The 14,026-nt window shown below is 39.5% G+C and overlaps 2 protein-coding genes across 2 annotated transcripts; one reads left to right on the plus strand and one right to left on the minus strand.

Moving 5' to 3' along the window:
• Positions 1 to 1,387: 1,387 nt before the first annotated feature.
• On the minus strand, positions 1,388 to 9,936 carry stbd1 (starch binding domain 1). Its single transcript, XM_073477406.1, has 3 exons — positions 9,559 to 9,936; positions 7,455 to 7,846; positions 1,388 to 5,959 (listed from the first exon to the last, which is right to left on the minus strand). The coding sequence occupies exons 1-3, from the start codon at positions 9,812 to 9,814 to the stop codon at positions 2,747 to 2,749; spliced, it is 3,861 nt and encodes a 1,286-aa protein (XP_073333507.1). The 5' UTR covers positions 9,815 to 9,936; the 3' UTR covers positions 1,388 to 2,746.
• Positions 9,937 to 10,972: 1,036 nt separating this feature from the next.
• LOC141006009 (heat shock protein 30-like) lies at positions 10,973 to 12,639 on the plus strand. Its single transcript, XM_073478087.1, has one exon. The coding sequence runs from the start codon at positions 11,914 to 11,916 to the stop codon at positions 12,568 to 12,570; it is 657 nt and encodes a 218-aa protein (XP_073334188.1). The 5' UTR covers positions 10,973 to 11,913; the 3' UTR covers positions 12,571 to 12,639.
• The last annotated feature ends 1,387 nt before the right edge of the window (positions 12,640 to 14,026 follow it).

Consider the following 14,026-nt stretch of genomic DNA (forward strand, 5'->3'; position numbering starts at 1 on the left):
ATGACGCTCAGCCTGCGTGAGCCACCTCTGAGCCAGCTGGACTCAGAACAAGGTCACGGTCTTGGCTTTAAGTTTGAAACACAGACATTAAATAAAGAAAATCTAGGCCTCGGTTCAAAGAGACCTCACAAGACCCTTCACGACTGAATCTGTCTGTGCTGGGCCGTTTGTTTGTTGCAACAGCAGTTATTCACAGATGTTTAGCACAGCATCAGTATATGTTGGTTTTTCAAGTGGATCTTGCATATTGAATTGTAAATATTAATTTTTAAAAGTGATCATTTGGAAGGGAGATCTGAAAATGTCTTTCCTCACAAATGGATCTAATGGTTCTTATTCAAACATAACTATGAAGATAAGGAGTGAATATGGGATAGGATAAATTAATTAAGCTAAAAGCTACACAAATCCAAATTAAATGACTTTTCAGGCTTTGTATTTATAGAGTTGATTTTAAGGTATTTAAGACGTTCTAAGGACCTGCAGACAACCTGATAATCTTTGTTCTAAGAGACAAAGTAATAGTGCTTTAAAGGTGACAAACACATCCTGTCAAAATAGTCAATTTTGTATTTTTTACAAATATTAAAGTAATTTATATTTCAGCATGTTGGTGGTAGGTGGATGGAGTTGGTCAGCATGCTTTGAGACAATGTGTTTGAGGCCAGAGTCATAAGTAAACTGTGTTTAAATGTGTTCTACATCACCACAAATGTTTCCTGTCATGCAGTAATTGGTGTTGATATTTTTCACAAATTGTTCTAATAGATTACGGTTACTGTTGTGGTAAAAGACAATTCTGCACCATGAGTTAAGTCATTCACACCTCCTATATAACGTCTTTCAGGGACCTTATAGGACTTTCAGAGAGATCATCTCTCTCTGCCTCATTTCTTTCTTGAAGAAACTGAAATCTGCTATAATATGTTTGTCATGTATGCATAAATAATATTTCATGCAAATACGTATAGTTTATATATCACATTCATACAAATGTTATATCTGTATAAATATTTATGTATATGACATATATGCCAGAATATGTAACTTACATACATAAACATTCATATTTGTAATGGCTGTATACTAATTGTTTCAATTTCTAATAGGTTTCATATATAGTTTGTACATATATGTAAATATATTTCATAATGGGAATTGTGTACATATATTACATTTGTATATAGTGCACCATTACTCCAGTATAGACTTACAGAGTAAATATTTGTTTGCTGCTATATTAATGTTCAAACATTTAAATATTTAACTATTATGAGATACCTATTTTCCTCTCAAAATGGGAATAATTCATATTAGCACAAAGCTCTTCAACTACCTGCACAACATCTATCAGCGAATTAACATATGAAACAAATATTCACAGATATGACAGAAAATGTGTTTATTTGGTAACCAACTCCACCTTAATGACATTCAACCATAGCGTAATCATCACAGTATTGCATAATAACACATGATCTGAGATTGGGATAATATAGTCTATACTGAGTTAACTTGACAAAACCTGACAACATCAGTTTTGAGAAAATAATTAACAGGCCTGTACTGTGAGAAATTCAATAAAAGTGGTAGTGAAACAAGGAAATTGATGGCCAGCAAAGCTGTTTTACAGGGAAAAGCCAAAATCTCTTGATGCATGATAACACATTAATAGAAAAATTATGTTTAAAAGGCACATTCATCGAACCACAATGGGACAATCATGCATGCACACAGTCCCACCAGATAAAAGCAGCATCAAAGTTAACACTATGTCACAGTTTAGTGGTAAACACATCAGAATACCTGATATTACATACAGTATACAGAACAATTATTGCTTTGATTATTGCTGTAGTAAAAGTGAACTATGTGCATTAATTCTCATAGATTGTTGGGGAGTATTCAAGCAGCATATGGACAGTGTATATAATAAAGTCTCCATTTATACAAATTTAACAATTGCATTAAATTAACCACTTTTTAAACAGGTGCAGTTTGCATAATCATAGATACTGATGTTCAATCTTTGCTTGAATGATCCACTTAATCACTGGCTGTTAGAGGGCTATATCCTCAGAAAAGTCCCATGAGATGACTGTTTCATCCCAGTAATCATGGTGTTAAAAATTGGTAGGTGACAATCTGTCTAGGCATCAGGGCTAAATATGGTTAAAGTAGTAAAACTGTTGTTTCAGGAGACTCTTTAAATGTATTCCAATGCCTTTCAGGAGTAAAAAGGTGATGTATTTAAATTGCTTGTTTTGTCTGACAAACACTCAAAACTCAAAAGGCAGCCACTTAATTTACAATTATACAAAACAGAATAAAGCAAATAAAAAGTCTTGTGTGTTTAAGAGCTGGAACCACTGAGTTTTTAGCCTTTTTGCTTGAAAAATGACCTGAACTCTTGATGACTGATTAAAATTGTTGCTAATTGTCTGACGTTAAACAAATTGATTCAGAAGTGAAAGTTATTTAGTTATTTAATTGCTGCTGAAACAATGGTTATAAACACCCTTGACATCAACCCAGTTTTATCCTGGACCTCCAGATGTGTTTCAACCTCCAGATGTACCAAATCTTACTAGGATGTATTTATAATATTGTAATAAAGTACAAATGGTCATACATGTCATTTTAATGTACTGTATCATCATGTGGGTCTTGTGACGGGCTGTACAAATGAACTTTATCTGGTCCAGTATCCAGTACCAAACTGTACATGCCCCCCTCTCCTCACCTCTTACAAGAGTCCCCACCATTTGTGCACGAGCAGGTCGTCTTCAAAGCCCGTATCAAGGAGGCGGTTGCCACATTCCTCCCAGCGACACACCTCACCCTTGTCCAGCAGCACAAACTTCCACTCCACATGGCTCTCCACAGGCAGGCTGACCACCGCGGTCCAGTTCCCATCCTTGGCCCTCTCTAGTGGGATGAATTCCTTCCAGTTTCCCAGCTCCTGCTGGTTCCCTGTGACAGCCACCGTCTGGTATGGTGACTCAGTAGAATAATGGACACGGAAGGTGACGTTGACATTCTGGGGCATGGGCTGGACAGCCACAACCTTTTTGTTGGTTTCCATGTTTTCTTCAATAAGGGAGAGAGTACTGGTTTGTTTGACTTCTGTGGACGATGAGATATCTGTTGTATCTGTAGAAGTGGTGTCTGTTACAGCAGAGCTGTATTGGCACTCTTCAGTGGGAAGCTGGCTGGTTTTTGTTTGGTCTTGGGCAAAAGATGAGGCAGAGAGATTCATCCAGGGAAGAACCTGGTAGTTACTCTCCGTGATCCATTCGTTATTGTCCATAGTCGCCTCCATGATACTGATTTCAGACTTTTCATAGTCCTCTTCTTTCTCCTTCTCTGCCTTTGTATCCTCTTTCTTTTCTACGGTTACTCCTGCCTTCTTCTCTTTAATTTCAACAACCTCAATTACAGGCTTCAACTCTGTCTGTATTTTCAGTTCATCGGTGTAGCTAGTAACACTAGCTGCAATCTGTGCTGCAAACTGATCCATCTCTCTGTGGTAAATCTCCTCAATCTCATGGCCAAACATGTCCTCATTGGCTGCAAATGATTCATACTTAGTCCAATCTGTGCGCTCACTACAGGGTTCCTGGGAGTGACGTGATGGGTAAGGCCCGAACACCATCCCTGCTGTATCTTGATGTGTGACAGATACAGCTGCATCATCAGCAAAGTGGCTGTTTTGAGCCTCTGTCTGCCCTTCAGACTGTAGCTCACAATCCATCACCGGAACAACAATATTACCAATGGTCATGTCAAACTCATTACCAGCATATTGCAAATCGGGGCTGACAGCCATGCTTGATATGCCACTCTCTTCACCAAAACCAGGAGATGATATCGCACTATCCTTCTGCTCACTTTGCTCAAAAGATGTCAAGTAACTCTGACACAAGGGCAGGCTACTGTCCTTCATTGTGACAGGAGCAGCATCGGTGGTAACTACAGAAAAGTCTTCATTGTTTTTCATGTCGTCACACTGTTGGTCTTGGGAGGAAGACATGTTAAGATGAGATATTTCTTCAGACATTAAAAATGTGTTAAGATTTGTATTGTTGCAAGGGACTGCGTCAGCAGCAGAATTAATGCTTGTCTCGTCAAATGTTTCATCAATTTCCTTGCAGGCGCTTTGTTGATCTTGGCAACTTGATGGCAGGTAAGCACAAGGTATTTCTTCAACTATTACAGAAGCAGTTACGTTTTCAACTGTGTCAGAATCAGCAGCAACACTCGCCTTGTCAAAAACTTCATTATCTATCATTTGGACATTTTGAGGGTCAAGCACTTGGTCGTTGCACTCTTCAGCCAACACCTCAGTTTGGCCATTTTTGCTAATTTCAGGCAGATTTTCAGTTTCATGTGATGGAATTTGCTGGCCAAGAATGGTAGCATCAGTATCTTCATCAAGACATGGAGCTATTTTATCTTCTTTCTGTGGTTGAGAACCAAATGACAAGTCAGGGAAATCTGCTACTCCTGGGTTTTGAGCTTTTGCATCAGTGGTGATACTTGACAGACCATCGTTAAGATTGTCAACCTTTGTGCACACGCTCAAACAGGGCAGGGCTACACTTGAACCATCGACTTCTTCAGTACAGACAACATTGTTGACAATAATCATCATTTTCTCTTCCACTTGATCAGCACCACTGCAAAAATCACCGTCCGTTTGATTAAGATCATTTTCCTCCTTTGGTTCATTCTCCACTTCTTTCTTGCTGAGCTGTGGCGAGTGGGTGTCAATTTGGACAGCAGTAATTTTGTTCAAGTCGTCTTCATCTACAACTTCTTCAATCACTTCACCAGTTACACCATCATCTCCAACTGGATCATTATCCCCAATGGGTGGCACATGATCAGACTGGTCCTGCTGAGTTGATGGCAGGTTTGTTTCTTGTTCAACTGTTGAAGATGAGATCTCAGCTTGTTGAGCGGCTACCTGGGAGTCTGCACATTCTTCTTCTGCCATGTCACCTTCATTTTTCTTCTCCTCCTCTGGAGAGAGAGAATTATTGCCGGAATAGCCACTGTTATCATCCAGAGATGGATCTATTTGATCTTCTCTCTGTGGTTGATGACCTGATGACATGTCAGGGAAATCTGCTTCCCCTGAGATTTGAGCTTTTGGATCAATGGCGACACCTGACAGACCATCTTCATGATCACAGACCTTCAAAGGTGCCACACTTGTACTGTCACCTTCTTCACTAGTCAACATTTCCTCTTCCATTTGATCAGCACCATCATAAAGAACATTGTGCTCTTGATTAAGACCGTTTTCCTCCCTTTGTTCAATCTCCACTTCTTCCTTTTCGAACTGTGACAAACAGGTGTCCATTTTGACACTTGAAAGTTCTACATCTACAACTTCATCAATCTCTTCACCAGCTTGAGCATTACCTTTATCCAAATTACAATCCTGAATGGGCGACACCACCTTGTCCATCACATGATCACACTTCTCCTGCTCTATAGATGGCAGGTTTGTTTCTTGTTCAGATGTTGAGGACCAAAGTTCAGGTTGTTGAGCAACTACCTCAAAGTCTACACACTCCTCTTCTGCCCTTTCATCTTCATTTTCCTCCTCTGGAGAGAGAGAATTATTACCAGAATAGCTGCTGTAATCAATGCTATCTGGACTCTCTTCCTCAAACTCATCTTTGCCATAACAGACACAAGGGACAGGTACATCTTCGATATGAATTACAGGCTCTTCTGAGTTGGATTCCAAGCTGTTTGTCTCCAGTCTGGTTTTATTATCTTGTTGTGTGTCATCTTCAGCCTTTTCACCCATATGAAGGGTTTGTTCGAGGCAAACTGGATTGTTCAAAGCACTCTCAAAGTTTTCCTTCTCTTGGCTGGTTTTCAAGCCAGAAACATCCCGGTCTGTGGTCATATCTTCATCTTCCTGGTATTCTTCTTTTAACACCTGGACACATGAATACAAAGTTAGTATCTTCAGGTCTAACTGTGCCAGACTGTAGATAAAAATACATATAAGACGTGATAGAAAGTACAAAAGCGTATACCAGAAAATCTGCCCTGAACTCTCACTTTGTGCTAGTTTGAAACAACAGAGAGAATGAGGTCTAAGCAAAATAGATATGTAGGTGAAAGAGAAATATTCCCACATGGTTGGTGCTCCAAATCCTTAAAGAAATGGTTCAGACAAATTGGGAAATATACTTCAGATTAGAAGATGGCAGCACTCTCATATCTTTCTAATAAATATGGAGCTCCAGGCAGGCCACTGGTTAGCTTAGCTTAGCATAGCATGAAGACTGGAAAATAGGGGAAACGGGTAGCCTGGCTCTATCCAAAGGAAACAAAATCTGAACAGACATCTCTATAAGGTGCTCAATAGTTAACATGTTATTTTTCATTTGAAAAAAACAACATGTGGTTTTACATGACGTTATGTGCTGGACTATTTCTTAATGCTGTAATTCTCATTTTTTCACTTCAGTTTTTGAATGGGTTAAACCAACAGAATCTATTGTGAGCTTCAGAGGTGCTGGTATTTGGTTACCTTTGGACAGCTAACTGTCTCCTGACTGTAGCTTAATGTTTAGCAGCAGCAGACAGACACGTTTACTACGATTTTCTGATCTAACTATGCATGAAAGAGAATAAGCATATTCCAAAAATCTCAAACTTTTGGGGCAGAAGAACTTCACAACAAGCTGAAATACACACACTGTGGTATTATTGCCTTTGTCATTACAGCTAACATGTTAGCTATCCGTTTGAGGGGGCGACCCCCATTCCGAGGGACCGCCATTCCGACGGTCCGCCATTCCGAAAATTTATGAAGGTACACCTTTTTTCAGGTTAGGAATGGCGCCCTTTTTTCAAACATAATTAAGGGCCGGCATTCCGAAACATGAAAGTGAACGTTCGGAATGGCGGCCCTTCGGAATGCCGCCCTGGAACCATCACTTTGCTGTGTTTCTGGCCACCTGATAAATGAAAGTCCAATATTACCCAGCCAAACTATATTTAAACTTCTGAGAAAAATATCCAATTAACTAACTAACTGTTCTATGTTCCACTTTCTTTACCTACCCGCTGACTTTGTCTACCATTTGGTATAGGGTTGGCAGTGTAAAGTGGAGCTTTTTCACTGAAAACAGCTGCTTGCTTCTGATAGAAACAGGCGTGTTGAGAGTGGTGAGACTGAACTACGTAGCACATGAGCTATAAAACCAATACAATGAGCTTAAAGAGGCTAAAAAGACGCAAAGAGCTGCAGAGCTCTAATTACGCAAAGTTACCTCTAAGTTAATATATTGTGGTGTGGTTTAGCTTCATACCCAGTCACACTCTAGCATGTTTGTCCATACCTCTGAAATGGTCACTATAGCTTACATATATAGGCTTACAATAATACAAGTAGGCTTACAAAAATACAAGTAGCTGCTCACCTTCTCTTCCTCCTCTTGGTTCTCATCAGTAATCGGCACAGGCTCCTTCAGGCAGCTATCAGTATCAATGACCTCTTCTATTACATCCTCAACAGCGTCATCTGTTGCACCCTGTTGGCAATCAACAGCATCCTCCACCACCATTTCAGCCAAATGCAGACTCTGATTGGCCACTTCTGCATACGTCCCTGCAGCTCTGTAAGAGTCCCACACAACCTCCCTTTCCTCTGTGTCATCTGAGGTGGTGTTCCTGGTTTCTGTTGCTTGGATGTCAGTCTTAGGAGGAGAATAAGGTGGAGGTTGTTTCTCAGCAGCAGCAGCAGCCCGACGGTGTCTGATTTTGAGATCACCCTGAATCAGCTCAACGTCCTCCTTCACATCTGATGAGTCGTCTGTAACACAAAATGAGGGAGGAAAGCCCATATGTTAGACAGTAAGAACACACACATACTAAATGCTGCTATAATTTATATTATATTGAGTTTATTTTTGATGATTTCCAAGTCGTACTCATTAAATATTTATGCCTGACTTCATCACGTGAAAAATGGAATTAAATGAGAGCTCCACCTTTAAAGATTAGAGTGGTCAATGTTAACTAACCTCCAGAAATTTAATGAAAACTGTAAATTAATTTGACCTGCCAAGAATCCTTCTTATTTACCTCATTAGTTAATTCTGTCTAATTCTGTGTGTCTGTGGCTGAATCCACTATTTATCAGTATCAAGTATTAAAGGTAAAGGACTCATAATTCAGAAAAATGCCAACTGTGAGTGTTATTATTTTACGGATTATATTACTGACTTTTTATCACGGATGCATTCTTGTGCAGCTATTTCCCTTTCAAGTCAGGTTTACCTTATTCAGGGAGCCAAAAATCACAAATCACAATGCCTGAGGGGGCCTCACAATCTGTTCAAGAAAAACTCCAGAACCAACAAAATTACAGACTATATCTATATATATATATATATATATATATATATATATAATTGTATGATATTAAAGGTGCACTATGTAGTTTGGGGAATCAGAAGAGAGAGATCTTCATTTACTGATTTTTTTCATCCTAAACAAACTAAATAAACAAGCTCTCTTTGTTTTCATAACTGAATAAACAACCTGACTTTAGAGAACAACACCACTTCATACTGTTTTGCTTTGTTTATATGTGGCGGACCCTGCCACCTTTCGAGCTTCAAACAGTGTTCTGGGACTTTATTTTCCTCCGAGAACAGCTTGTTTATTTAGTTATGAAAACAATAAATATTTGAGTTTGTATTATAACCTCATTAATATTGTAAAGTTTGTAGAGTTTGAATTTCTTCTCCAAAACTACACAGTGCCCCTTTGATATAATATTAATTAAACTATAAAAGGTGGATGTAAGAATGCAAAATTGTGAGCAATTTCTTTCATTGATAGCCGGTAATAAATAATCAGTAAATCCTAACTAATATATGGAATATGTTTGACATTTCACCTTTAGAAAACTGATCTATGTTTGGCGCATAGGCCACATTAGGAGTTAAAAGAACAAAGTAAACACCAAGTTACTTGAATGATAAAGTAAATAAAGGAAAATAATGACTTCATTTTAATAGTGGGGTTCCTGTCTGTCACTGTTCAACAACTGGCCCAGCAAAATCCAACCCATACTACTACATACTAGGAGTACATCATTTCCCTCTGAACTGTAGTGAAGGACACAAAATACTGGAGACATTTACTTCTACTACTATGATAACTTGATCTATCCTATAATTATTCTGGACCAGTGTATGAGATCATCTATTACTAATGTCCCTGAGTTAATAATGGCTTTATGTTCTGTTTAGTATGTTATAGCAGCTTAATAATATCTCCTATAGTAGACCACCACTGTAACACAATCTGGATATTGATACTGAGATTATAAACCCTGTTATAGACTACTTTAAAATTGATGGTGTCCTTGTAGGCCTAATGTATTTTCCTACAGGACTATATTTCTATGACATCCCCCATCATCACTATACCCTCATTAATATCCCCGTGATCCCCACACCTGTAACCCGCAGTGACCTCCCGCCTGATCGCGCTCTCTGCGGCTCTTTTTCTTACCTGTTGCCTCCTCGGGGCTGTCACATTCCTCCGGGCTCGGCTGTCCCTCCGCTGCGGGGCTCCTGTCGCCGCCGTCGGCTGTGGCCTTCCTCCGCTTCCCCCTCACGGTCCGGTAGATGATGAAGCCCGCCAGCACCGACACCATCGCGATGACGGCCAGAGCCACGGCGGGTCCGTGGCGCCCGATCATGCAGAAGAGCGAGGCCAGGTCCACGCGTCTCTCCACGGCCACGGTGTTGCTGTTTTTCAGCGACATCGCGGCGCTCCGTGCTGGAAACAACGAGCCCCTCTTATGATGTCTGTTTCTCTAATGTGGAGGCCTGAGAGATCCGACCGGTGCTGCTGCAGGCTGTCTGTCTGTCTGTCCGTCTGTCTGTCCGTCTCTCCTCTTCCCTCCACGCTTTCAAGTGTAGTGACCTCTTGTTGCTGCAGAGCTGCGAAGAGCTGCAGGTGCGGGAGCTCATTGGCTGGCTGGATCACGGGGGCTCAGCGTTCATTCATAAAAAGGGAAAGGAGCTTGTTTTTGCACACAGACGTCAAATTCATCTTCAGGAATCAGGTGGTACATCCCTGATAGGATTAAGCAGCAGTTATTGTCCCTGAAGACACCCCGGGTTGATAGGATTAGTCCCATCAGAGGAAAGGATGATCACCTCCACCCTGTTATGTGAGCTCAGTGTGGTTGGTGTCCTTATTAAAGGGCAACTTCACCATTTTTATGCTATTTTATGGTGTGTTTATAGGTCTTGAGGAGTGCTACTGGATATGTAAAATAAAAAGTAGTTTAAAACGTGTTGTGGCTCCAGAGGAAGCTGAATTTAATCTGATAAATTACCTCCAGTGATGTCACTGAGTGGCTAAATTGCTTTGTGGGTAATGTAGGCACCAGGTTTTGAAAAGAGAGGAAAAAAATGTGATATTTCTGGTTCTGCCGCATCAATTTCGATCATTTGTCCAACAATGTTATAGGAGTGCAGTGTTAGACCAATGTAGACTCGAAACTTGGTGTCTATATTACCCACAATGCAATTTAGCCACTGATCAACATCACTGGAGGCAATTAATCAGATTATATGAAGCTTCCTGTGGAGCCACAAAAGGCTTTATGCTACTTTTTTCACATATGCAGTAGTACTCCCTAACACCTGTAAACACACTTTAATGTGTAAAACTAGTGAAGATATCCTCTGAGAAAATGTAGCTACTTCCTAAGTTTGGTGAAGAAAAATACCAAATTCTTAGTAAGAGTTACTCGTGTTTTTTATATATATTACATGTACATATTTTGTCCAGACACACAGAACTGGATGACATCCCCAATGCAACAAACCAAGCCATTTCAAGCTGTAACTTGCACATCTATGGATGACATAAAACCACAATATAATATCACAGCCTGTGCAAAGTGTGAAAAATCAGCTAACTTAAAACAATCCTAAATGATGAAGGACTGATATAACATAATTGATTTTTATATAGAGAGAGATACAATGAATATCAATACTTTCACATACTACAGTTTCAAGGAAATTAAAATAATCCTTCTTGGGCAAATCAGCGGTCAAAGTAACCCAAAAAGTGTGTTTATCAACAAAACAAAAATTCAACAAAAATGTGTATATTGTAGTATATTGTTTGAATTGGTTTCCATCACCTTGGGTTTACCCTTGTTTGAGTTGCGATAATTGAATAGAAATTGTAATGTGATCAAATAATTAAGGCTGCATAATTTATTTGTATTTTCCATCTGTTATAAATCACAAAACATAAGAAACATCAATGTTAAACTTTTGGTAAATCAAAACTGTGATACAAGACCTGTGAGTCTTCTTGCAAATTATAAAATTATTCAAACTTGACTGGAAATTCAAGAATAATATTAATGTACTCTCGATAGATTTGAAATGTTATTGAGGATCAAGTGGAAACACACACCACTAATACTTTCTTACTGTGTTAAAGAGATGATCAGCTATAAAGACACACATTAGATTTTATGTTGATTTGACAATAACATCATTTTTTTTATTTACAACAATCAATTTCAAAGTTAAATCCGTCTATTATGTGTCCTTGTCTGCCTGCTAGTTAAATTTAGCACACAATGTGATCAGAAAACTTCCTGATAAATCAGGAGTTATCCAGTGACGTCAGCCCTCCAGAGTAACAGCCCCACCCAGTGGAGAGCTGTGGTAATGACAGGAAAGTTCCTGAACACTCTGGAGCTCCTCCAGTTAGAGTATAAAAGCTGGGACAGTCCCACTGCTGAGACACAAAGCAACACAGAGGAGGACAGACACTTTAACAGTGTTTCATCTCACAACAAGACCACTCAACACTAAACACTCAGTGAAGATGCTGTGCTCTCGTGGACTCCAGTCTGCCCTCAGTCCATTCATGGACTTGTACTGGCCTGTACGCAGTCTGTGGCCAGAGGTCAGACCTCTGCTCTACCAGCAGGATCTACTGCAGAGAAACCTACAGGAGCTCCGCAGCCGCCTGGAGCTGATGGACAAACTTCAACACAACATCCTGGAGGAGAAGGAGCCTTTCCAAACCAGTGTGGCCGTACAACCGCTCTCCTACCAGCTGGAGAAAGAGGGAGAGCGCTTTGGCCTGAGCCTGGACACTCAAGGCTTTTCCCCAGAGGAGCTGTCTGTCAGGCAGGTGGGCAGGAAGCTGAGAGTCAGCGGGAAGACAGAGAAGAAGCAGGAGGACGAGGAAGGCTCCTACTCTTACAGACGCCACGAGTTCAGACGGGAGTTTGACCTGCCTGAAGGGCTGAACCCTGAAGACGTCACCTGCTACCTGGCTCCAGACGGGAAGCTCCACATCCAGGCAGCCGAAGCTCCACGTGTGGAGGAGGCTGAGAGAGAGCTGACTATCAAGAGGAGCTTGGAGGAGAAAACACAGCAGAGTGTGTGTTCACAGAGAGAAGACAGCAGCAGCACAGAGACAGACAACAGCACACAGGACAAAGCTCAACACATGGACTCATCTACATGTTGTTAACAATAAGCTTTAAATAAAAATGTGTTTTATTCAAGTGTTAAATGATGATCATATCTGTGCTTTTGTATGTTTACAAGCTGAAGATGATGAATAAATATATTTAAATTGAAATCATGTTTTTCTGTTTTCTATTCTTTTCTTTTGCACATAGCTCATATTCTGGTTTGGAAACTAATTACAATATACTTCATCATGTATTATTGTAAAAGTAAAGAAGAAAAACACGTCTCTATTAAAAAGACAATTCACTGATATGACCTCCTCTTATCTTCCATCTTTGGCATTTTAGACCATTTTTAAAGTGGGTAGTTTTTTCAATCTCTGGAATTTAAGATTAAACATAAAATTACACAACATAGTGCTGATTCTAATAACAACGTGATTATATTACGGAAATAAACCTCTACCAGAGAAATGACTGCAGACACTGTAAAGTAAAAAGCGAAAGTCTTCATCAGTCTATATTAAAACTATAATAACTCCTCGTGGTTGTATTCCTCTGTGCACCAGTCACGTTGCAGTTCACATCCATGTCTGTTCAGCCTCATAAAATATATTTAATGAGACTTTGAAGGAATTTAATGAAACATTTTAGGTTTATTTTCTTGCACAAAATGGAAGTTACCACTAGATTGACATGTGTGAGTCCAGTGAGATTTGTACGGAAGCCCTAAAGGGCCATGCATTCATACATTGTATTTCCTCCGTTTTCCCGTGATAACGAGTTAATTTCATTTGTTTTCTCGAGATCTCGAGTTATTATCTCGAAATAACAACTGCCGTTTTCCCGAGATAACGGGATAATTTTCTCGAGATCTCGAGATAATGAAACTTTGTTTTCCCGAGATAACGACATAATTAATTCGAGATCTCGAGATAATGAAACTTTGTTTTCCCGAGATAACGACATAATTAACTCGAGATCTCGAGATAATGAAACTTTGTTTTCCCGAGATAACGACATAATTAATTCGAGATCTCAAGATAATGAAACTTTGTTTTCCCGAGATAACGGGATAATTTTCTCGAGATCTCGAGATAATGAAACTTTGTTTTCCTGAGATAACGATATAAATAATTTGAGATCTTGAGATAATGAAACTTTGTTTTCCCGAGATAACGATATAATTAATTCGAGATCTCGAGATAATGAAACTTTGTTTTCCCGAGATAACGATATAATTAATTCAAGATCTTGAGATAATGACTGTGATATGATAGGCCTGAGATTTCCATCACACACAAGTGGCATGGCATGCTGACTGATGGGTTTCTTGAACACTACTGTAGGTAAGTCTATTTCTCTGTTTGTTTGTGCGTTTATGCTTTCTATACTAAATTAGTTCTTAATGAAGGGATGAATGAATGTTACAACAGCTCAAGATCTCGAATTAATTATATCGTTATCTCGGGAAAACAAAGTTCCGTTATCTCAAGATCTTGAGAAAATTATCCA

This window comes from Pagrus major, chromosome 12, assembly GCF_040436345.1.
Source record: "Pagrus major chromosome 12, Pma_NU_1.0".
NCBI classification, from domain to species: domain Eukaryota; kingdom Metazoa; phylum Chordata; class Actinopteri; order Spariformes; family Sparidae; genus Pagrus; species Pagrus major.

Coding starts and splice junctions, on each gene's coding strand:
- stbd1 (XM_073477406.1), bottom strand. CDS start 9,814: ATGTCGCTGAAAAACAGCAACACCGTGGCCGTGGAGAGACGCGTGGAC. Junction 7,847..9,558: donor CAGCCCCGAGGAGGCAACAG/GTAAGAAAAAGA, acceptor TTTGTGTTACAG/ACGACTCATCAGATGTGAAG. Junction 5,960..7,454: donor ACCAAGAGGAGGAAGAGAAG/GTGAGCAGCTAC, acceptor TCATGTGTCCAG/GTGTTAAAAGAAGAATACCA.
- LOC141006009 (XM_073478087.1), top strand. CDS start 11,914: ATGCTGTGCTCTCGTGGACTCCAGTCTGCCCTCAGTCCATTCATGGAC.